This window comes from Carcharhinus amblyrhynchos, chromosome 7 (genome assembly GCF_965287045.1).
Source record: "Carcharhinus amblyrhynchos chromosome 7, sCarAmb.v2.hapA, whole genome shotgun sequence".
NCBI lineage: Eukaryota > Metazoa > Chordata > Chondrichthyes > Carcharhiniformes > Carcharhinidae > Carcharhinus > Carcharhinus amblyrhynchos.
In genome coordinates this window covers 125,036,193-125,058,261 of record NC_137330.1, presented here as the reverse complement: position 1 = coordinate 125,058,261, position 22,069 = coordinate 125,036,193, and the positions used below count along the sequence as shown (strand labels likewise).

At 49.1% G+C, this 22,069-nt stretch overlaps 1 protein-coding gene across 4 annotated transcripts in view; it reads right to left on the bottom strand.

The window, feature by feature from the left end:
* The window catches only part of tjap1 (tight junction associated protein 1 (peripheral)), a 164,012-nt gene that overhangs the window by 15,354 nt on the left and 126,589 nt on the right, over positions 1 to 22,069 (bottom strand). For 2 of the 4 annotated variants that reach the window (XM_080193093.1, XM_080193091.1), the window contains one exon: positions 4,566 to 4,595. The exons of the other annotated variants lie outside the window; for them this stretch is intronic. In XM_080193093.1, coding sequence (XP_080049219.1) covers positions 4,566 to 4,595 — 30 coding nt within the window. The remainder of the gene's footprint in view (positions 1 to 4,565; positions 4,596 to 22,069) is intronic. 4 annotated transcript variants of the gene reach the window in all.

Sequence of the window (22,069 nt, the reverse complement as noted above, 5' to 3'; positions counted from 1 at the left end):
GTGGGGAGGAGGGAGGGAGGGAGGGAGGGTGGGGAGGAGGGAGGGAGGGAGGGAGGGCGGGTGGGGAGGAGGGAGGAGGGAGGGCGGGTGGGGAGGAGGGAGGGAGGGAGGGAGGGCGGGTGGGAGGAGGGAGGGAGGGAGGGGGGAGGAGGGAGGGGGAGGGAGGAGGAGGGAGGGAGGGAGGGGAGGGAGGGAGGGAGGGAGGGAGGGGAGGGAGGGCGGGTGGGAGGAGGGAGGGAGGGAGGGCGGGTGGGGAGGAGGGAGGGAGGGCGGGTGGGGAGGAGGGAGGGAGGGAGGGGCGGGTGGGGAGGAGGGAGGGAGGAGGGAGGGCGGGTGGGGAGGAGGGAGGAGGGAGGGAGGGCGGGTGGGGAGGAGGGCGGGTGGGGAGGAGGGAGGGAGGGAGGGAGGGAGGGCGGGTGGGGAGGAGGGAGGGAGGGAGGGAGGGCGGGTGGGGAGGAGGGAGGGAGGGAGGGCGGGTGGGGAGGAGGGAGGGAGGGAGGGCGGGTGGGGAGGAGGGAGGGAGGAGGGAGGGCGGGTGGGGAGGAGGGAGGGAGGGAGGGAGGGCGGGTGGGGAGGAGGGAGGGAGGGAGGGAGGGCGGGTGGGGAGGAGGGAGGAGGGAGGGCGGGTGGGGAGGAGGGAGGGCGGGTGGGGAGGAGGGAGGCCGGGTGGGGGAGGAGGGAGGGCGGGTGGGGAGGAGGGAGGGAGGGAGGGCGGGTGGGGAGGAGGGGGAGGAGGGAGGGCGGGAGGGCGGGTGGGGAGGAGGGAGGGCGGGAGGGCGGGTGGGGAGGAGGGAGGGAGGGAGGGCGGGCGGGGAGGAGGGAGAGACAGGAGGGGGGAGGAGGGAGAGAGAGCGGGTGGGGGAGAGGGAGAGAGAGCAGGGGGGAGGGAGAGAGAGAGAGGGCGGGGGAGAGAGAGAAGGTAGGAGAGGGGTGAGGGGTGGGAGCAGGGATGGCGGGGAGGTGGAGAGGGGGATGGGGGGGAGGCGGAGAGGGGAGAGGTGGGGAGGGGGTGGAGGGGGGAGAGAGAGGGGGGGAGGGTGAGAGAGAGGGGGGGAGGGTGAGAGAGAGGGGGGGAGGGTGAGAGAGAGGGGGGGAGGGTGAGAGAGAGGGGGGGAGGGTGAGAGAGAGGGGGGGAGGGTGAGAGAGAGGGGGGGAGGGTGAGAGAGAGAGGGGGGGAGGGTGAGAGAGAGGGGGGGAGGGTGAGAGAGAGGGGGGGAGGGTGAGAGAGAGGGGGGGAGGGTGAGAGAGAGGGGGGGAGGGTGAGAGAGAGGGGGGGAGGGTGAGGGGGGGGAGGGTGAGGGGGGGGAGGGTGAGAGAGTGGGGGGAGGGTGAGAGAGAGGGGGGAGGAGGATGTGAGAGAGAGGGGGGAGCGGGTGAGAGGGAGGGGGGAGCGGGTGAGAGGGAGGGGGGAGCGGGAGAGAGGGAGGGGGGAGCGGGTGAGAGGGAGGGGGGAGCGGGTGAGAGGGAGGGGGGAGCGGGTGAGAGGGAGGGGGGAGCGGGTGAGAGGGAGGGGGGAGCGGGTGAGAGGGAGGGGGAGCGGGTGAGAGGGAGGGGGGAGAGGGAGGGGGGAGCGGGTGAGAGGGAGGGGGGAGCGGGTGAGAGGGAGGGGGGAGCGGGTGAGAGGGAGGGGGGAGCGGGTGAGAGGGAGGGGGGAGCGGGTGAGAGGGAGGGGGGAGCGGGTGAGAGGGAGGGGGGAGCGGGTGAGAGGGAGCGGGTGAGAGGGAGGGGGGAGCGGGTGAGAGGGAGGGGGGAGCGGGTGAGAGGGAGGGGGGAGCGGGTGAGAGGGAGGGGGGAGCGGGTGAGAGGGAGGGGGGAGCGGGTGAGAGGGAGGGGGGAGCGGGTGAGAGGGAGGGGGGAGCGGGTGAGAGGGAGGGGGGAGCGGGTGAGGGGGGGGAGGGCGTGAGAGGGTGGGGGGGGAGGGGGTGAGAGGGAGGGGGGAGAGGGTGAGAGGGAGGGGGGGAGGGGGTGTGAGGGGGGGGAGGGGGTGAGAGGGAGGGTGGGAGGGGTGAGAGGGAGGGGGGAGGGGTGAGAGGGAGGGGGGAGAGGGTGAGAGGGAGGGGGGGAGGGGGAGGGGGCGAGAGGGAGGGGGAGAGGGGGTGAGAGGGAGGGTGAGAGGGAGGGGGGAGGGTGAGAGAGGGAGAGGGTGAGGGGGGAGGGGGAGAGAGGGAGGGGGTAGGGAGAGAGGGAAAAAGGGAGAGAGGGAGGGGCATGGGGGAGTGGGGGGAAAGGGAGGGACGGAGGGAAAGGGGGAGGGGGAAAAGGGGGCAGGGAGGGGGAGGGAGGGGGCAGGGAGGGGGAGGGAAGTGGGGGGGAGGGAGGCGGGAGGGAGAGGGAGGGGGAGGGAGGGGGAGGGGGAGGGGGAGGGGGAGGGAGGGAAGGAAAGGGGGAAGCGGCAGGGAGGGAAGGGGAGGGGAGGGGAGGGGAGGGGAGGGGAGGGGAGGGAAGCGGGGGGGAGGGAAGCGGGAGGGGAGGGGAGGGAGGGAGGGAGGGGAGGGAGGGAAGCGGGAGGGAGAGAAGCTGGGGAGGGAAAGGGGGGGGAGGGAGGGAAAGGGGGGAGGGAGGGAAGCGGCAGGGAGGGGGAAGGGAAAGCTGGGGAGGGGGGAGGGAAAGGTGAAATGGGGCGTGGGAGGGATGGAAAGGGGGAAATGGAGAGAGTGAGGGAGAGAAGAGGGGAACAGAGCGAGCGAGGGAGGGAAGGGGGAAATGGAGGGAGGGAAGGGGGAAATGGAGGGAGGGAAGGGGGAAATGGAGGGAGGGAAGGGGGAAATGGAGCGAGGGAGGGAGGGAAAGGGGGAAATGGAGCGAGGGAGGGAGGGAAAGGGGGAAATGGAGCGAGGGAGGGAGGGAAAGGGGGAAATGGAGCGAGGGAGGGAGGGAAAGGGGGAAATGGAGCGAGGGAGGGAGGGAAAGGGGGAAATGGAGCGAGGGAGGGAGGGAAAGGGGGAAATGGAGCGAGGGAGGGAGGGAAAGGGGGAAATGGAGCGAGGGAGGGAGGGAAAGGGGGAAATGGAGCGAGGGAGGGAGGGAAAGGGGAAATGGAGCGAGGGAGGGAGGGAAAGGGGGAAATGGAGCGAGGGAGGGAGGGAAAGGGGGAAATGGAGCGAGGGAGGGAGGGAAAGGGGAAATGGAGCGAGGGAGGGAGGGAAAGGGGGAAATGGAGCGAGGGAGGGAGGGAAAGGGGGAAATGGAGCGAGGGAGGGAGGGAAAGGGGGAAATGGAGCGAGGGAGGGAGGGAAAGGGGGAAATGGAGCGAGGGAGGGAGGGAGGGAAGGAAAGGGAGAAATGGAGGGAGGGAAAGGGAGAAATGGAGAGAGTGAGGGAGAGAAAGGGGAAATGGAGAGAGTGAGGGAGACAGAATAAGGGAAAATGTTAAGAAAGGGTGAGGGAGGGAATGGGGAAATGGAGAGGAGGAGGGAATGGGGAAATGGAGAGAAGGAGGAAGGAATGGAAATGGAGGGAGTGAGGAAGAAAGCAAAAGGAGAAATGAAGGGCAAGGGAGAGAGGCAATGGAGAGATTGAGATAGTGAGGGTGAGAGGAAATAGAGAAGTGAATGAGAGGTAGAGGGAACAACACGAAAGGTGATGTTCAGGGCACAGGGAGATTGTGAAATGCAGTGTAAACTCTGCATTAGCGTGAATTCTTGATGCTCAACATTTGACCTCCTCATACTTCTTGGATCAAAACTTTAAAACTTAATATCCCGATGTTTCTACTCCTATTTTTGTGCACCCAAAATTCAGCTTCTTAGCATTGAACAGACATTGAACATTAAACTGGAGATTAACGCCATACTTTATTGCACGATAATGTGTACATATGAAATAACTAAGGAAGTCTTTTTTTATTTTAAATTGTCCTGCCTTAATAAAAGGCTCTCAGTTTCATGTTATCAACATTTTATTATTTGACGTCACTGAGTCAAGCAGTGTAATGACAGTCTGATTGGGTTCCCTGCTGATAATTATAGTAATCGCTACAAGATGAAGACATTATGTATAATTTAGGGATGGAAAGACACCGAGATCCTTCTTCCTGCTGTTGTATATTTAGCTCACTCTCACTTTAAAACTGTCTGCATTCTGACACAGTATTTGTCCCAAGGATACTCCAAGTTTTAAAATCCATTCCCCACACATCAGCCTCTACATTCCTGAAGAGGTTGCAGAGATGCTTACAAGACCAGGATTGGACTTGAGACAACTGGGATGTTTGCTTGTGAGGCACGTCACGCCTAAGTGGGAAGCTTTTCCTAGCTGACATGAATACATATAAATTTCCCAGCAGAATTCACAGGACAGCCATCAGCAATGAACACAGGTCAAATCATTTCCCTCTGACACCCTTGTAGCAGAGATCAGCTCATTCACATAAGGATCATTCCAGCCCATGTGGGTCACTGGACAGCATTTACTAATCTCTAATAAAAGAATCCAAAGCATCTACAAAGTAGAACGGATTAAACGTAAACAGCATCTATGATATTCATTATCAAACAGATGAGAGATTTTGTAACAACATTATCAATATCTGTAAAGCAGAGAAATGGAAAAAAGAAAGACGCAACTGCGTAGATCCAACTTTGGCTGATAGAAGCCTGACACACACCAGAGGCAGCAGTGGCAGCATGAGGAGAAAAAGAGAACAAATATGAGCGATACAGCAATGAAAAAATTAAATTACTGTGTCAATGAACAAGTGGTGAACTAGTACAAATACACAGCCCATTCCAGCAGATAAAACAGCTAGTTTTTTTCCATTTGTTCACAGGATGTGGACATTGCTGGCTGGACCAGCATTTATTGCTCATCCCTATCTGCCCTTCAGCTGGTGGTGGTGAGCTGCCTTCTTGACAGCGGGAGGTACAGTCACAGTGCTGTTATGGAGCAAGTTCCAGGATTTGAACCCAGTGACAGTATAGGAAAAGTGATACTGTGCCAGATCAGCAGAGCATTTGAAATTGGAGGGGAACTTGCAGGCAGTGGCGTTTGTATTTACCTACTGCCCTTGTCCTTTTAGATGATACAGGATTTGAAAGGAGATACTAAAGGAGCCTTGGGGAATTCCTACAGTGCATCTTGGAGATGGAGGGACCTGCTGCCACTATTCTTTCTCCATTGTTCTTTTATGGGATGTGAATGCCTCTGACTGGGCTGATATTTGCTACTCATCCCGAATTTTCCATGAACTGAGTGGCTTGCTAGGCCATTTCAGACAGCAGTTAGGAGTCAATTACATAGAGCCATAGAGCATAGAAACAGGCCCTTCAGCCCAACTTGTCCATGCAGTCTTTTTTTAAACCCCTAAGCCAGTCCCAATTGCCCCCATTTGGTCCATATCCCTTTATACTCATCTTACCCACGTAACTGTTTAAACACTTTACTCACCTCTACTACTACCAGCTTTGGCAGCTTGTTCCAGACACGCACCACCTTCTATGTGAAAACACTGCCCCATATGGACACTTTTGTACCTCTCCCCTCTCACCTTAAACCTATGCCCTCTAGTTTTAGGCTCCCCTACCTTTGGGAAAAGATATTGACTATCTAGCTGATCTATGGCCCTCATTATTTTGGAGACCTCCTCAAGATCACGCCTAAATCCCCTGCACTCCAGGAAAAAAAGTCTCAGTCTATCCAGCATCTCCTTATAACTTGAACCATCAAGTCCCAGTAGAAACTTAGAAACGAGGACCACTGATATGTATCTGGAATCATATGCATGCCAGATCAGGGAAGGGCTACAGGCCCCCAAATAATAACTTTGAGGTGGGGCGGGCTATAAACAAGCAAATAATTGATGCGTGCAGAAACGGAATGGCGATAATTATGGGGGGAATTTTAATCTGCATATTGATTGGATGACCCAAGTCGGATGCTGTGGGCTTGAGGAAGAGTTCTTGGAATGCTGTCGGGATAGTTTCCCTGAACAGTACGTGACGGAACCTATGAGGGAGCGGGCTATCTTAGATCTGGTGTTGCGTAACGAGGTAGGTAGAATTAGGGATCTTCTTGTGAGGGATACTCTTGGGACAAGTGATCATAGTCTGATTGAATTTCTGATGCAGATGGAGGGTGAGAAAGTAGGGTCCCGAACCTGTGTCCTCTGTTTGAACAGGGGGGAATACGATAGGATGAGAGAGGAATTGGCGAATGTAGATTGGGGGTGCAGATTGGTTGGTAGGATGGCTGAGGAACAGTGGAGGATTTTTAAGGAGATAGTTTTCGGTACTCAGCAGAAATATATTCCAATGGTAAAGAAGGACTGCAGGAGAAGGGATAACCAGCCTTGGTTATCGAAGGAAATAAAGGAGAGTATTAAATTAAAAGCTGATGTGTTCAGAGTGGCTAAAAATAGTGGGCGATTAGAAGATTGGGAAAGATTTAAAAATCATCAAAGAATGACTAAGAAGATGATAAAGAAAGGAAAGATAGAGTATGAAGCTAAACTAGCTCTAAATATAAAAAATGACAGTAAAAGTTTTTACAAATATATAAAGAGGAGGAGGCTGGCTAGAGTGAATGTTGGATTTAGTGGTGGGCAATGAGGAAATGGCTGAGGCTTTAAATAAGTTTTTTGCCTCGGTCTTCACGGAGGAGGACGCGAATAGTTTGCCGGATATTAAAGATAGAAGGATGGTAGGAGATGAGGGCCTAAGTGTGATTACTATCACAAGAGAGGTAGTGCTTGATAGACGAATGGGACTGATGGTGGACAAGTCCCCAGGACCGGACGGAATGCATCCCAGGGTTCTGAAAGAAATGGCAGAGGTGATAGCAGATACCTTAGTAATTATTTATCAAAATTCGCTGGACTCTGGGGAAGTGCCAGATGATTGGAAAATGGCTAATGTTACGCCGTTGTTTAATAAAGGTAGCAGACAAAAGGCAGGGAATTATAGGCTGGTTAGTTTAACGTCTGTAGTCGGAAAAATGCTAGAATCTGTCATCAAAGAAGAAATAGTGAGGCACCTAGAAAAGAATGGTTTGATCGAGCAGACGCAGCATGGATTTCTTAAGGGGAAGTCGTGTTTGACAAATTTATTGGATTTCTATGAGGATATGACTAGTGCGGTAGACAGAGGGGAACCAGTGGATGTGGTGTTTTTAGATTTCCAAAAGGCGTTTGATAAGGTGCTTCACAAAAGGTTCACAAAAGGGGTAAGGTGTTAGCGTGGATAGAGGATTGGTTGTCTAATAGGAAGCAAAGAGTTAGTATCAATGAACATAAGAACATAAGAAATAGGAGCAGGAGTAGGCCATCCAGCCCTTCGAGCCTGCCCCGCCATTCAATAAGATCATGGCTGATCTGTCGTGGCTCAGTTCCACATACCCGCCCTCACCCCATAAACCCTTAATCCCCTCACTTATCAAAAACCTATCAACCCGCGTCTTAAAAATATTTAGCGAGGCAGCCTCCACCACTTCAACGGGCAGAGAATTCCAGAGATTCACCACCCTTTGAGTGAAGAAGTTCCTCCTCAACTCCGTTCTAAACTGCCCCCCCTTTATCTTGAGGCTGTGCCCCCTAGTCCTACTGTCCTTTCTGAGCAGGAGGAGTCTTTCCACCTCTATCCTATCCATCCCATTCATCATCTTATACGTCTCAATGAGATCTCCCCACATTCTTCTAAACTCTAATGAGTACAAACCTAGTTTATTCAGCCTCTCCTCATATTTCAACCCCCTCAACTCCAGTATCAGCCTAGTAAACCTCCTCTGCACTCCCTCCAAGGCCAAAATATCCTTGCGTAAGTGCGGCGACCAAAGCTGCACACAGTACTCCAGCTGTGACCTCACCAATGCCCTATACAGCTGCAGCAAGACCTCCCTACTTTTATATTCAATCCCCCTCGCTATGAAGGCCAGCATCCCATTAGCCTTCCTGACCACCTGCTGCACCTGCAAGCTGGGTTTTTGCGACTCATGCACAAGGACCCCGAGGTCCCTCTGCACCGTCGCCTGCTGCAGTTTTTCGCCACGTAAGTAATAGTCCTTCCTACCATTATTCCTACCAAAGTGGACCACCTCGCACTTGCCAACATTAAATTCCATTTGCCAGTTCCTGGCCCATTCGCCCAGCCTATCTAGATCCTTCTGCAGACTCTCCACACCCTCCGCGCAATTTGCCGTTCCACCAATCTTGCTGTCATCAGCAAATTTCGACACCATACACTCGGTTCCCTCCTCCAGATCATCTATATAAATGGTGAATAGCTGAGGCCCCAGCACCGACCCCTGGGGCACTCCACTAGTCACCAACCACCAATCCGAATAGCACCCATTAACCCCCACTCTCTGCCTCCTATTTGACAACCAATCCTCTATCCACGCTAACACCCTACCCCCAACTCCATGTCCCCTGACCTTCTGCAATAACCTCTTCTGAGGTACCTTGTCAAATGCCTTCTGAAAATCAAGAAAGACCACATCCACCGGCTCTCCTCTATCCACCGCCCTAGACACATCCTCATAGAACTCCAATAAATTTGTCAGACACGACTTCTCCTTAACGAACCCGTGCTGCGTCTGCTCTATTAAGCAATTCTCCTCAAGATGCCTCGCTATTTCCTCCTTGATGACGGATTCTAACATTTTACCTACAACAGACGTTAAACTAACCGGCCTATAATTCCCCGCCTTTTGCCTGCCACCCTTCTTAAACAACGGCGTAACATTAGCCGTTTTCCAATCTTCCGGCACTTCCCCGGAATCCAGCGACGTCTGGAAAATAACCACCAAGGCATCCACTATCACCTCCGCCATTTCTTTCAGAGCCCTCGGATGTATTCCATCCGGTCCTGGGGACTCGTCCACAATCAGTCCCTCCAGTCTGTCGAGCACCGCCTCTCTAGTAACAATAATGTCATTCAGGCCCTCCAGTCCTCCCACCTTTCCATCGCTAACACCCGGCAAATTATTCACGTCCTCCTCCGTGAAGACCGAAACAAAAAAGTTATTCAAGGCCTCAGCCATTTCCCCATCCCCTACCACTAAGTCCCCCCTCTCATCCTCTAAGGGCCCAACATTCACCCTAGCCAGCCTCGTCCTTTTTATATATTTATAAAAACTCTTGCTATCCTTTTTTATATTAAGCGCTTAGCCCAGCTTCATAGTTTCTCCTACCCTTCTTTATCAACTTCTTTGTCAATCTTTGTTGACATTTAAACCTCTCCCAATCCTCTTCTCGCCCACTACTCTTAGCTACTCTAAATTTTAATTTAACACTCTCCTTCACCTCCTTCGTTATCCACGGCTTATTACCTCTCCTCCTACGGTCCATTTTAACCATTGGAATAAATTTCTGCTGAGCGCCAAGAAAGATCTCCTTAATGATCCTCCACTGCTCCTCAGCAGACCTACCTTCCAACGCGCTCCCCCAGTCAACATTCACCAATTCTTCTCTCATCCTACCATACTCCCCTCTGTTCAAACAAAGGACACGTGTCCGGGAACCCACTTTCTCCTCCTCCACCTGCACCAGAAACTCCACCATACAATGATCACTCTCCCCACGAGGATCCTTCACCACAAGGTCCCTAATTCTTCCCGCCTCATTACATAACACCAGATCCAAGATAGCTCGCTCCCTCGTCGGCTCCAACACACACTGTTCAAGGAAACTATCCCGGCAGCATTCCAAGAACTCCTCCTTGAGCCCACCGCGTCCAACATGGGTCGACCAATCAATATGCAGATTGAAATCCCCCATAATTACGGCCGTTCCATTCCTGCACGCCGCATTTATTTGCACGTTAACAGCCCGCCCCACCTCCAGGTCATTATTCGGGGGCCTATAGACGACACCCACCAGCGTCTTCCTCCCTTTGCTGTTCCTAATCTCCACCCAGAACGATTCCACTTTCTGCTGTTTGGTTCCTATATCATCCCTTGCTACCACCCTGATGCTATCCTTAATCAGCAGAGCTACACCCCCCGCTTTTACCTCCCACCTATCCTTCCTAAACACTTGATACCCCTGGACATTCAGCTCCCAGTCCCTGTCACCTTGCAGCCACGTCTCTGCAATGGCCGCCAGATCACATCCATTTGTGCTGATCTGCGCCACCAGCTCATCCACTTTATTCCGAATGCTTCGTGCATTCAGATAAAGTGCCTTCATCCCAGTCTTCACCTGGACCCTATTTGCCAGAACACCACCAACCATACTCACGCCCCCTACTCCCTTTATTATTGGAACATCCTCGGCCTCTTCCCTTACCTGTACCCTATCCTTAACTTTAGACCCCGTAATGTCACCTACCCTCGCACCCTCCCCCCCAATTAGTTTAAAGCCCTACCTACAGTCCTATTTACACGATTCGCCAGGACTCTGGTCCCAGCACGGTTCAGACCAACCCCATCCCACCTGAACAGGTCCCACCTACCCCAATACTGATGTCAATGCCCCATAAATTCAAACCCATTCCTCCCACACCAATCCCTGAGCCACCCATTCACTTCCTTAATCTTATCAACCTTACACCCGTCTGCACTCAGTTCAGGCAGTAGCCCAGAGATAACCACCTTGTCGGTTCTGCTTTTTAATTCCATTCCCAGCTTTTCATACTCCCTCCCCAGATCCTCAGTTCGCACTTTGCCTACGTCGTTAGCACCCACATGTACTTCAACGACCAGATTCTTACCCTCCCATTCCAGGTTCTTCTGAAGCCCAGATGCGACATCCCGGACCCGAGCACCAGGCAGACACACACCCTTCTGTGCACTTTGTCATTGTGACAAAGGACAGTGTCAATACCCCTAACCCCACTATCCCCAATTACTACTACGTTCCTTTTCGCCTTCTCTTTGCCTATGTGCTGCGTCTGCATCACTGTACCGTGTGCAGTTTGCTCACCAACCTCACCTCCCTCGTTCTCGTCCAGACTAGAAGCAAGAACCTCAAACCTGTTATGCAGATTGAGGGACTGACGCATCCGCCCCCCACCCTCCTTCCTGCGCTCAGCAGCCCCCTCTTGTTCCTGACCCTTAGAGTTAGCCAGTCTAAGGGGGGGGGGGGGGGGGGGGGGTGGATGTCACTTGCACCCCATTGACAATGGCACCCTCTCTCCCCCTGATGAGCCTCAGTGTCTGTAGCTCAGAGGCCAGCTCATCTACCTTGAGCTGGAGCTCCTCCAGCAACCTGCACTTACTGCAGACATGGTCACTGGTGCTATTCTGGTTGGCAGTTGGTGACTAGTGGAGTGCCACAGGGATCGGTATTGGGGCCTCAACTGTTTACCATTTATATCGATGATCTGGAGGAGGGAGCTGAGTGTAGGGTGATGAGATTTGCTGATGACACGAAAATGAGTGGAAAAGCAAATTGCGTGGAGGGTGGGAAAGTTTGCAGAGGGATCTGGACAGGCTGAGCGAGTGGGCGAGGACCTGGCAGATGGAGTACAATGTTAGCAAGTGTGAGGTTATCCACTTTGGCAGAAATAATAGTAGGAGAGATTATTATTTAAAAGGCAAAAAGCTGCAACATACTACAGTGTAGAGGGACCTGGGGGTCCTTGTGCACGGGTCGCAAAAACCCTGTCTGCAGGTGATCAAGAAGGCGAATGGAATGTTGACCTTTATAGCGAGGGGGATAGAATATAAAAGTAGGGAGGTCTTGCTGCAACTGTACAGGGCACTGGTGAGGCCGCAGCTGGAGTACTGTGTGCAGTTTTGGTCGCCGTACTTGCGGAAGGATATTTTGGCCTTGGAGGGAGTGCAGAGGGGGTTCACTAGGCTGATTCCGGAGATGAGGGGGTTGGCCTATGAAGAGAGACTAAATAGACTGGGTCTGTACTCGTTGAAGTTTAGAAGGATGAGGGGGGATCTTATTGAGACGTATAAGATAATGAAGGGGATGGATAGGGTAGAGGTAGAGAGATTCTTCCAGCTTAGAAAGGATAGCAGGACTAGAGGGCACAGCCTCAACATAAGGGGGGGGCAGTTTAGATCAGAGTTGAGGAGGAACTTCTTCACTCAAAGGGTGGTGAATCTCTGGAATTCTCTGCCCGTTGAAGTGGTGGAGGCTACCTCGCTAAATATACTTAAGTCACGGGTAGATAGGTTTCTGATAGATGGGGGAATTAAGGGTTATGGGGAGAAAGTGGGAAAGTGGAACTGATCCACTTCAGATCAGCCATGATCTTATTGAATGGTGGGGCAGGCTCGAAGGGCTAGATGGCCTACTCCTGCTCCTATTTCTTATGTTCTTATTATGGGTGCAAGTTTTCCTTCCCTGAAGTGAACCAGATAGGTTTTTACAACAATTAATGGTAGTTTCATGGCCAACCTTATAGACAGGAGCTCATATTCCAGATTCTTCTGTTTTTTTTTAATTTAAATTCCACTGGCTGTTGTGGTGCAGTCTGAACCCATGTTCCCAGGCCATCAGCTTGGGCCTTGAGTGAGCTGTTTTGTCCAGCTTCCCAAGTGTTATTGGAGCTGAACTCATCCACACAAGTGGAGAGTGAATCACATTCCTGACTTGTGCCTTGTAGATGGTGGACAGGCTTTTGGGAGTTAGGAGGCGAGTTACATGGCACAAGATTCCTAGCTTTTGACTTGCTCTGACAGCCGTAGTACTTATATGGTTGGTCCAGTTCAGTTCCTGGTCAATGATAATCCCCAGGACGTTGACAGTGGGAGATTCAGCGATGGTAATACCATTGAATGTCGAAAGGTGATAGTTAGAGTTTCTGTTGTTGAAGATGTTACTTGCCACTTATCAACCTTGAATGTTGTCCAGGTCCTGCTGAAGTCACACACTGACTGCTTCAGTATCTGAGGAGTCACAAGTGGTGCTAAACATCCCAGTTTCTGACCTTATGGACTCAATCATATTAGGTCATTGCTGAAGCAGCCAAATATGGTTGGGTCCAGGACATGAGACCGAGAAATTCCTGCAGCCATGTCCTGGGACATATTTCTCATTCATGGAATGTGGACATCACTGGCTGGACCAGCATTGATTACCCAGCCCTAATTACCCTGAAACTGAGAGGCTTGTTCGGTGATATCAGAGGGCAACTAAGAGTCAGCCACATTGTTGTGGGTCTGGATTCACTTATAGGCCTGAACAGGTAAGCTTGGCACCTTTTCTTCCCGTTTGTGAATTAGATGAGTTTTTAAAACAGTTGATGATAGGTTCAAAGCCAATCTTACTGAGACAAGCTTTCTCTTCTAAACAAACTAACAGTGTGATTTGAATCCATGTTCCCAAGAATTAGCCTGGCTCTCTGGATAGTGATTTTAAGCCCTGTTATAGAGTCCACAGAAAGTTGAGAGGGAGGACATTTGGCCCATCGTGTCCATCCCAGCCCAAGGACACCCAGATACCATTTCAAATCCCACCTTCCTGCATCCAGCCCACAGCCATAGAACCATAGAATATTAAAGCACAGAAAGAGGCCCTTTGGCCCTTCTTGGCCATGCCAAACCATTTTTCTGCCTAGTCCCACTGACCTGCACCTGGACCAAATCCCTCCACACCGCTCTCATCCATGTACCTGCCCAGGTCTTTCTTAAATGTTAAAAAGTGGTCCCACATCTACCATTACATTTGGCAGCTTTCCACACTCCCACCGCTCTGTGTGAAGAACCCACACCCAATATTCCCTTTTTCCACCTTCATCCTTAACCCATGTCCTCCAGTTTTGTTTTCTCCCCTAGCCTCAGTGGAAAAAGCCTGCTTGCATTCACTCTACCTATACCCATCATAATTTTATACACCTCTATCAAATCTCCCCTCATTCTTCTACACTCCAACAAATAAAGTCCTAACCTATTCAACCTTTCTCTATAACTCAGTTTCTCAAGTCTGGCAACATCCTTATAAACCTTCTCTGTACTCTTTCAACCTTAGTAAAATCCTTCCTGTAATTAGCTGACCAAAACTGCACACAATACTCTAAATTTGGCCTCACCAATGTCTTATACATCCTCATCATAACATTCCAACTCTTATACTCAATACTTTGATTTATAAAGGCCAATGTTCCAAAAGCACTCTTTGCGACCCTATCCATATGTGACACCACTTTTAGGGAATTATGTATCTGTATTCCCAAATCCCTCTGTTCCACTGCACTCTTCAGTAAACACTGATAAATCCGGATTGGTTTACTCTGTCCCTGACATACAGATACACTGCACACAGTGTAAACACTGATAAATCTGGACTGGTTTACTCTGTCCCTGACATACAGATACACTGCACACAGTGTAAACACTGATAAATCTGGACTGGTTTACTCTGTCCCTGACATACAGATACACTGCACATAGTGTAAACACTGATAAATCTGGACTGGTTTACTCTGTCCCTGATATACAGATACACTGCAGTGTAAACACTGATAAATCTGGACTGGTTTACTCTGTCCCTGACATACAGATACACTGCACACAGTGTAAACACTGATAAATCCGGATTGGTTTACTCTGTCCCTGACATACAGATACACTGCACACAGTGTAAACACTGATAAATCTGGACTGGTTTACTCTGTCCCTGACATACAGATACACTGCACACAGTGTAAACACTGATAAATCTGGACTGGTTTACTCTGTCCCTGACATACAGATACACTGCACATAGTGTAAACACTGATAAAAATGGACTGGTTTACTCTGTCCCTGATATACAGATACACTGCACACAGCGTAAACACTGATAAATCTGGACTGGTTCACTCTGTCCCTGACATACAGATACACTGCACATAGTGTAAACACAGATAAATCTGGACTGGTTTACTCTGTCCCTGACATACAGATACACTGCAGTGTAAACACTGATAAATCTGGACTGGTTCACTCTGTCCCTGATATACAGATACAATGCACACAGCGTAAACACTGATAAATCTGGACTGGTTCACTCTGTCCCTGACATACAGATACACTGCACACAGTGTAAACACTGATAAATCTGGACTGGTTCACTCTGTCCCTGACATACAGATACACTGCAGTGTAAACACTGATAAATCTGGACTGGTTCACTCTGTCCCTGACATACAGATACACTGCACACAGTGTAAACACTGATAAATCTGGACTGGTTTACACTGAAGTGTAAACACTGATAAATCTGGACTGGTTTACTCTGTCCCTGACATACAGATACACTGCAGTGTAAACACTGATAAATCTGGACTGGTTTACTCTGTCCCTGATATACAGATACACTGCACACAGCGTAAACACTGATAAATCTGGACTGGTTTACTCTGTCCCTGATATACAGATACACTGCACACAGTGTAAACACTGATAAATCTGGACTGGTTTACACTGCAGTGTAATCACTGATAAATCTGGACTGGTTTACTCTGTCCCTGACATACAGATACACTGCACACAGTGTAACTAACCACTGATAAGAACATAAGAACATATCAGGGACAGAGTAAACCAGTCCAGAAGAATGAGGGGAGATCTCATTGAGACATATAAGATGATGAATGGGATGGATAGGATAGAGGTGGAGATGCTCTTCCCGCTCAGAAAGGACAGTAGGACTAGAGGGCACAGCCTCAAGATAAAGGGGGGGCAGTTTAGAACCGAGTTGAGGAGGAACTTCTTCACTCAAAGGGTGGTGAATCTCTGGAATTCTCTGCCCGTTGAAGTGGTGGAGGCTGCCTCGCTAAATATTTTTAAGACGCGAGTTGATAGGTTTTTGATAGGCGAGGGGATTAAGGATTATGGGGAGAGGGCAGGAATGTGGAACTGAGACACGACAGATCAGCCATGATCTTATGGAATGGCGGGGCAGGCTTGAGGGGCTAGATGGCCTACTCCTGCTCCTATTTCTTATGTTCTTACATACAGATACAATGCACATAGCGTAAACACTGATAAATCTGGACTGGTTTACTCTGTCCCTGACATACAGATACACTGCAGTGTAAACACTGATAAATCTGGACTGGTTCACTCTGTCCCTGACATACAGATACACTGCACATAGTGTAAACACTGATAAATCTGGACTGGTTTACTCTGTCCCTGACATACAGATACACTGCACACAGCGTAAACACTGATAAATCTGGACTGGTTCACTCTGTCCCTGACATACAGATACACTGCACATAGTGTAAACACTGATAAATCTGGACTGGTTCACTCTGTCCCTGATATACAGATACACTGCACACAGCGTAAACACTGATAAATCTGGACTGGTTCACTCTGTCCCTGATATACAGATACACTGCACACAGCGTAAACACTGATAAATCTGGACTGGTTCACTCTGTCCCTGATATACAGATACACTGCACACAGCGTAAACACTGATAAATCTGGACTGGTTCACTCTGTCCCTGATATACAGATACACTGCACACAGTGTAAACACTGATAAATCTGGACTGGTTTACACTGCAGTGTAAACACTGATAAGTCTGGACTGGATTACTCTATCCCTGACATACAGATACACTGCACACAGTGTAAACACTGATAAATCTGGACTGGTTTACTCTGTCCCTGATATACAGATACACTGCAGTGTAAACCAGTCCAGATTTATCAGTGTTTACACTGTGTGCAGTGTATCTGTATATCGGGGACAGAGTAAACCAGTCCAGATTTATCAGTGTTTACACTGTAAGCTGGACTGGTTTACTCTGTCCCTGATATACAGATACACTGCACATAGCGTAAACACTGATAAATCTGGACTGGTTCACTCTGTCCCTGATATACAGATACACTGCACATAGCGTAAACACTGATAAATCTGGACTGGTTCACTCTGTCCCTGATATACAGATACACTGCAGTGTAAACACTGATAAATCTGGACTGGTTCACTCTGTCCCTGACATACAGATACACTGCACACAGCGTAAACACTGATAAATCTGGACTGGTTCACTCTGTCCCTGATATACAGATACACTGCACACAGTGTAAACACTGATAAATCTGGACTGGTTTACTCTGTCCCTGACATACAGATACACTGCACACAGTGTAAACACAGATAAATCTGGACTGGTTTACTCTGTCCCTGACATACAGATACACTGCACATAGTGTAAACACTGATAAATCTGGACTGGTTCACTCTGTCCCTGATATACAGATACACTGCACACAGCGTAAACACTGATAAATCTGGACTGGTTCACTCTGTCCCTGATATACAGATACACTGCACACAGTGTAAACACTGATAAATCTGGACTGGTTTACACTGCAGTGTAAACACTGATAAATCTGGAATGGTTTACTCTATCCCTGACATACAGATACACTGCACACAGTGTAAACACTGATAAATCTGGACTGGTTTACTCTGTCCCTGATATACAGATACACTGCAGTGTAAACCAGTCCAGATTTATCAGTGTTCACACTGTGTGCAGTGTATCTGTATATCGGGGACAGAGTAAACCAGTCCAGATTTATCAGTGTTTACAGTGTAAGCTGGACTGGTTTACTCTGTCCCTGACATACAGATACACTGCACATAGCGTAAACACTGATAAATCTGGACTGGTTCACTCTGTCCCTGATATACAGATACACTGCACATAGCGTAAACACTGATAAATCTGGACTGGTTCACTCTGTCCCTGATATACAGATACACTGCAGTGTAAACACTGATAAATCTGGACTGGTTCACTCTGTCCCTGATATACAGATACACTGCAGTGTAAACACTGATAAATCTGGACTGGTTTACTCTGTCCCTGATATACAGATACACTGCACACAGTGTAAACACTGATAACTCTGGACTGGTTCACTCTGTCCCTGATATACAGATACACTGCACACAGTGTAAACACTGATAAATCTGGACTGGTTCACTCTGTCCCTGGCATACAGATACACTGTATACTGAAATGATTACAAGTGCCATTCAGCACAGTGCCATCATAATACAATGCATCATCCTGTCAGCTGTGGCACCAAGAAAAACCATGTGTTGACACTAGCACCATTTGCTCACCTGGCTATATCCCAGTTGTTACACAAAGATCTTGGATACAAGAATGCTTATTCACTTTCAGACAAAATTGTACCGCTTCAACTTGCAAAGTCTCAAGACTTATAAAAGGTTCCTGAGCAGCTAATAGAGTCATACAGTCATCGAGGTTCACAGCATGGATATGGGCCCTTCGGCCCAACTTGTCCACGCAGCCCTTATTTTTTTCCTAAAACCCAAGCTAACCCAACTGTCCGCATTTGGTTCATATCCCTCTATAACCATCGTACCCATGTAACTACCTACATGCTTTTTGAAAGATAAATTTGTACCCGCCCCTACTACTACCTGTGGCAGCTTGTTCCTCTGCCCCTCTGGACACTTTCGTATCTCTCCCCTCTCACCTTAAACCTGTGCTCTCTATTTTTAGATTCCCCTACCCTTGGGAAAAGGTATTGACTTCTGCCTTGTCAATGCCCTTCATTATTTTATAGCCCTCAATAAGATCACCCCTCAGCTTCATACACTCCAAGGAAAAAAGTCCCAGTCTATCAGCCTCTCCTTATAACTCAATCCATCAAGTCTTGGTAGCATCCTAGAAAATCTTTTCTGCAGTCTTTCTAGTTTAATAATATCCTTTCTATAATAGGGTGACCAGAACTGTGCACAGTATTCCAAGTGTGGCCTTACCAATGTCATGTACAACTTCAACAAGATGTCCCAACTCCTGTATTCCATGTTCTGACCAATGAAACCAAGCATGTCAAATGCCTTCTTCACCTCTCTATCCACCTGACTCCACTTTTGAGGAGCTATGAACATATAGCCCTAGATCTCTTTGTTCTGTAACTTTCCCCAACGCCCTACCATTAGCTGAGTAAGTCCTGCCCTGATTCAATCTACCAAAATGCATCACTCGCATCTGTCTAAATTAAACTCCATCTGCCATTCTTCAGCCCACTGGCCCAATTGATCAAGATCCCACTGCAATTGGAAATAACCTTCACTGTCCTACATGCCACCTATCTTGGTGTCATCTGCAAACTTACTAACCATGCAACTGTACACAACTCTGGTGCGGCCGCACTTGGAGTACTGTGTGCAGTTCTGGTCCCCACATTACAGGAAGGATGTGGAGGCTTTGGAGAGGGTGCAGAGGAGGTTTACCAGGATGTTGCCTGGTATGGAGGGGAGATCCTATGAGGAGAGGCTGAGGGATTTGGGGTTGTTTTCGCTGGAAAGAAGGCGGCTAAGAGGGGATCTTATTGAAACATATAAGATGATTAGAGGTTTAGATAGGGTGGATAGTGATAGCCTTTTTCCTCTGATGGAAAAATCTAGCACGAGGGGGCATGTCTTTAAACTAAGGGGGGGGTAGTTATAGGACAGATGTCAGGCGTAGGTTCTTTACCCAGAGGGTGGTGAGGGATTGGAATGCCCTGCCTGCTGCAGTTGTAAATGCGCCTAGTTTGGGGGCGTTTAAGAGGTCTGTGGATAGGTTTATGGACGAAAAGGGATTGGTTTAGGTTAGTGGGTCATTGTTTTTTTTTAAACTGGTCGGCGCAACATCGTGGGCCGAAGGGCCTGTTCTGCGCTGTAATGTTCTATGTTCTATGTTCTATATTCTCATCCAAATCATTAATATAAATGACAAATAACAGTGGGCTCAGCACTGATCCCTGAGGCACACCGCTGGTCACAGGCCTCCAGTTTGAAAAACAACTCTCTGCAACCACCCTCTGGCTCCTGTCAAGAAGCCAATTTTGTATCCATTTAGATACCTCACTCTGGATCCCGTGAGATTTAACTTTATGCAACAACCTACCATGCAGTACCTTGTCATAGGCCTTGCTAACGTCCATGTAGACAACATCAACTGCACTGCCCTCATCTATCAACTTGGTTACCCCTTCAAAAAACTCAATTAAATTTGTGAGGCATGATTTTCCACTCACAAAGCCATGCTGACTGTCCCTAATCAGTCCTTGCATCTCAAAATGCCTGTAGAACCTGTCTCTCAAAATACCTTCCAACAATTTACCCACCACAGATGTGAGGCTCACTGGCCTGAAGTTCCCAGGCTTTTCCCTGCAGCCCTTTTTAAACAAAGGCTTAACATTTGCCAGTCTCCAATCTTCAGGCACCTCATCTGTGACTATCGATGATTCAAATATCTCGGCTTGGGGACCCACAATTTCCTCCCTAGCCTCCCACAATGTCCCCTGGGATACGCTTCATCAGGTCCTGCAGAATTATCTACCTTCAAGTGCTTTAAAACTTCCAGCATCTCCTCCTCTGTAATATGTAACTCCTCAAGACATCAATATTTAATTCCCCAAGTTCCCTAACATCCATGCTTTTCTCAACAGAGAATACGGATGAGAAATATTCATTTAGGATCTCACCCATCTCTTGTGGATCTGCACATAGATGACCTTGTTGATCCTCAAGAGGCCCTACTCTCTCCCTTGTTACTCTTTTGCCCTTTATGTATTTGTAGAAGCTCTTTGAGTTCCCCTTTGCCTTATCTGCCAAAGCAATTGCCTGTCCCCTTTTTATCCTCCTGATTTTTCTCTTATCTCTACTTCCACACACTATACTCTTCAAGAGATTCACTTGAGCTCAAATGCCTATGCAAGTCATGTGCCTCCTCCTTCTTCTTCTTGACCAGGGCCTCAATATCCAGAGTTCCCTACTTCTATCAGCTTTGCCCTTCATGCTAAGAGGAAGGTGTTTAACCTGAACCCTGGTTAACACACTTTTGAAAGCATGCCACTTACCAGACATCCCTTTGCCTTCTCACAGACTTCCCCAATTAATTTTTGAAAGTTCCTGCCTGATACCATCAAAATTGGCCTTGCCCCAAATTTGAATATTAATTTTGGGTCAGACCTATCATTCTCCAATAGCTATCTTAAAACTAGTAGAATTATGGTCACTGGTCCCAAAGTGATCACTCACTAATACTTCTGTCACCTGCCCTTCCTTATTTCCCAAGAGGAGATCATGTTTTTCCCCCTCACTAGTTGGGCCATCCACATACTCAATGAGAAATTCCTCCTGAATACACAACAAATTTCTCTCCATCTAACCCTCTAATACTATGGCTGTCACAGTCAATGTTGGGAAAACTGAAATCTCCGGCCATTACCACCCTATTTTTCTCGGAGCTATCTATAATCTCCTTACATATTTGCTCCACAATTTCCTACTGACTATTTGGGGGTCTATAGTACAACTCTATCAAAGTGATTTCCCCCTTCTTATTTCTCAATTCTACCCATGTAGACTCAGTGGCTGAACCCTCGGATATATCCCCTCTCAGTACGGCCGTGATGCTTTCCCTATTCACGAGTGACTTATTTTTCATTGATTACATTCTCATTGAACAGACTCTGGAGAATCGTTTTGCCCTCACCTCAGAGCAATAAGTCTGAAGAAAATAGGAATTCCTGTGTTAACCCATCCCTGGTTATGTGCTCTGAGACTCCACAAACCCATGGGCAGCATGGCGGAACAATGGGCAGCACTGCTGCCTCACAGTGTCAGAAATCTGAGTTTGATTCCCAGCTTGGGTCACTGTCTGTGTGGAGTTTACACATTCTCTCCGTGTCTGCATGGGTTTCCTCTGGGTGCTCCGGTTTCCTCCCACAGTCCAAAAGATATGCTGGTTAGATGAACTGGCCATGCCAATTTCTCCCTTAGTGTACCCCAACAGCTGCCGGAGTGTGGAGACTGGAGGATTTTCACAGTACCTTCATTGCAGTGTTAATGTAAGCCTTCCTGTGACACTAATAAATAAAAATATTTAATACTATGAAAAACACATCCCTCCATACAGTTATCTTGGAGGCATTCTCTCCAATTACATTTTGAAGGGCAATGAACTCAGCCAATGCCCGGTGAAAGTATGCTCAGCATTTTGCAGTCTTAGTCCAAACTTGATCCACGTGATCTGTCTCAGAATAAAGATCAAAGTCCACAAGGCAGTGCTTCCTCCCTTGCATCAGTTCAATATGGGCAACTGATCAGCATCTAGAAACATTCACTGTCTGAGATGCATATGCAATCAGATAGCCAAACAAAATTTCCAATAATGAGGTTTGTTTATTTATTTATTGG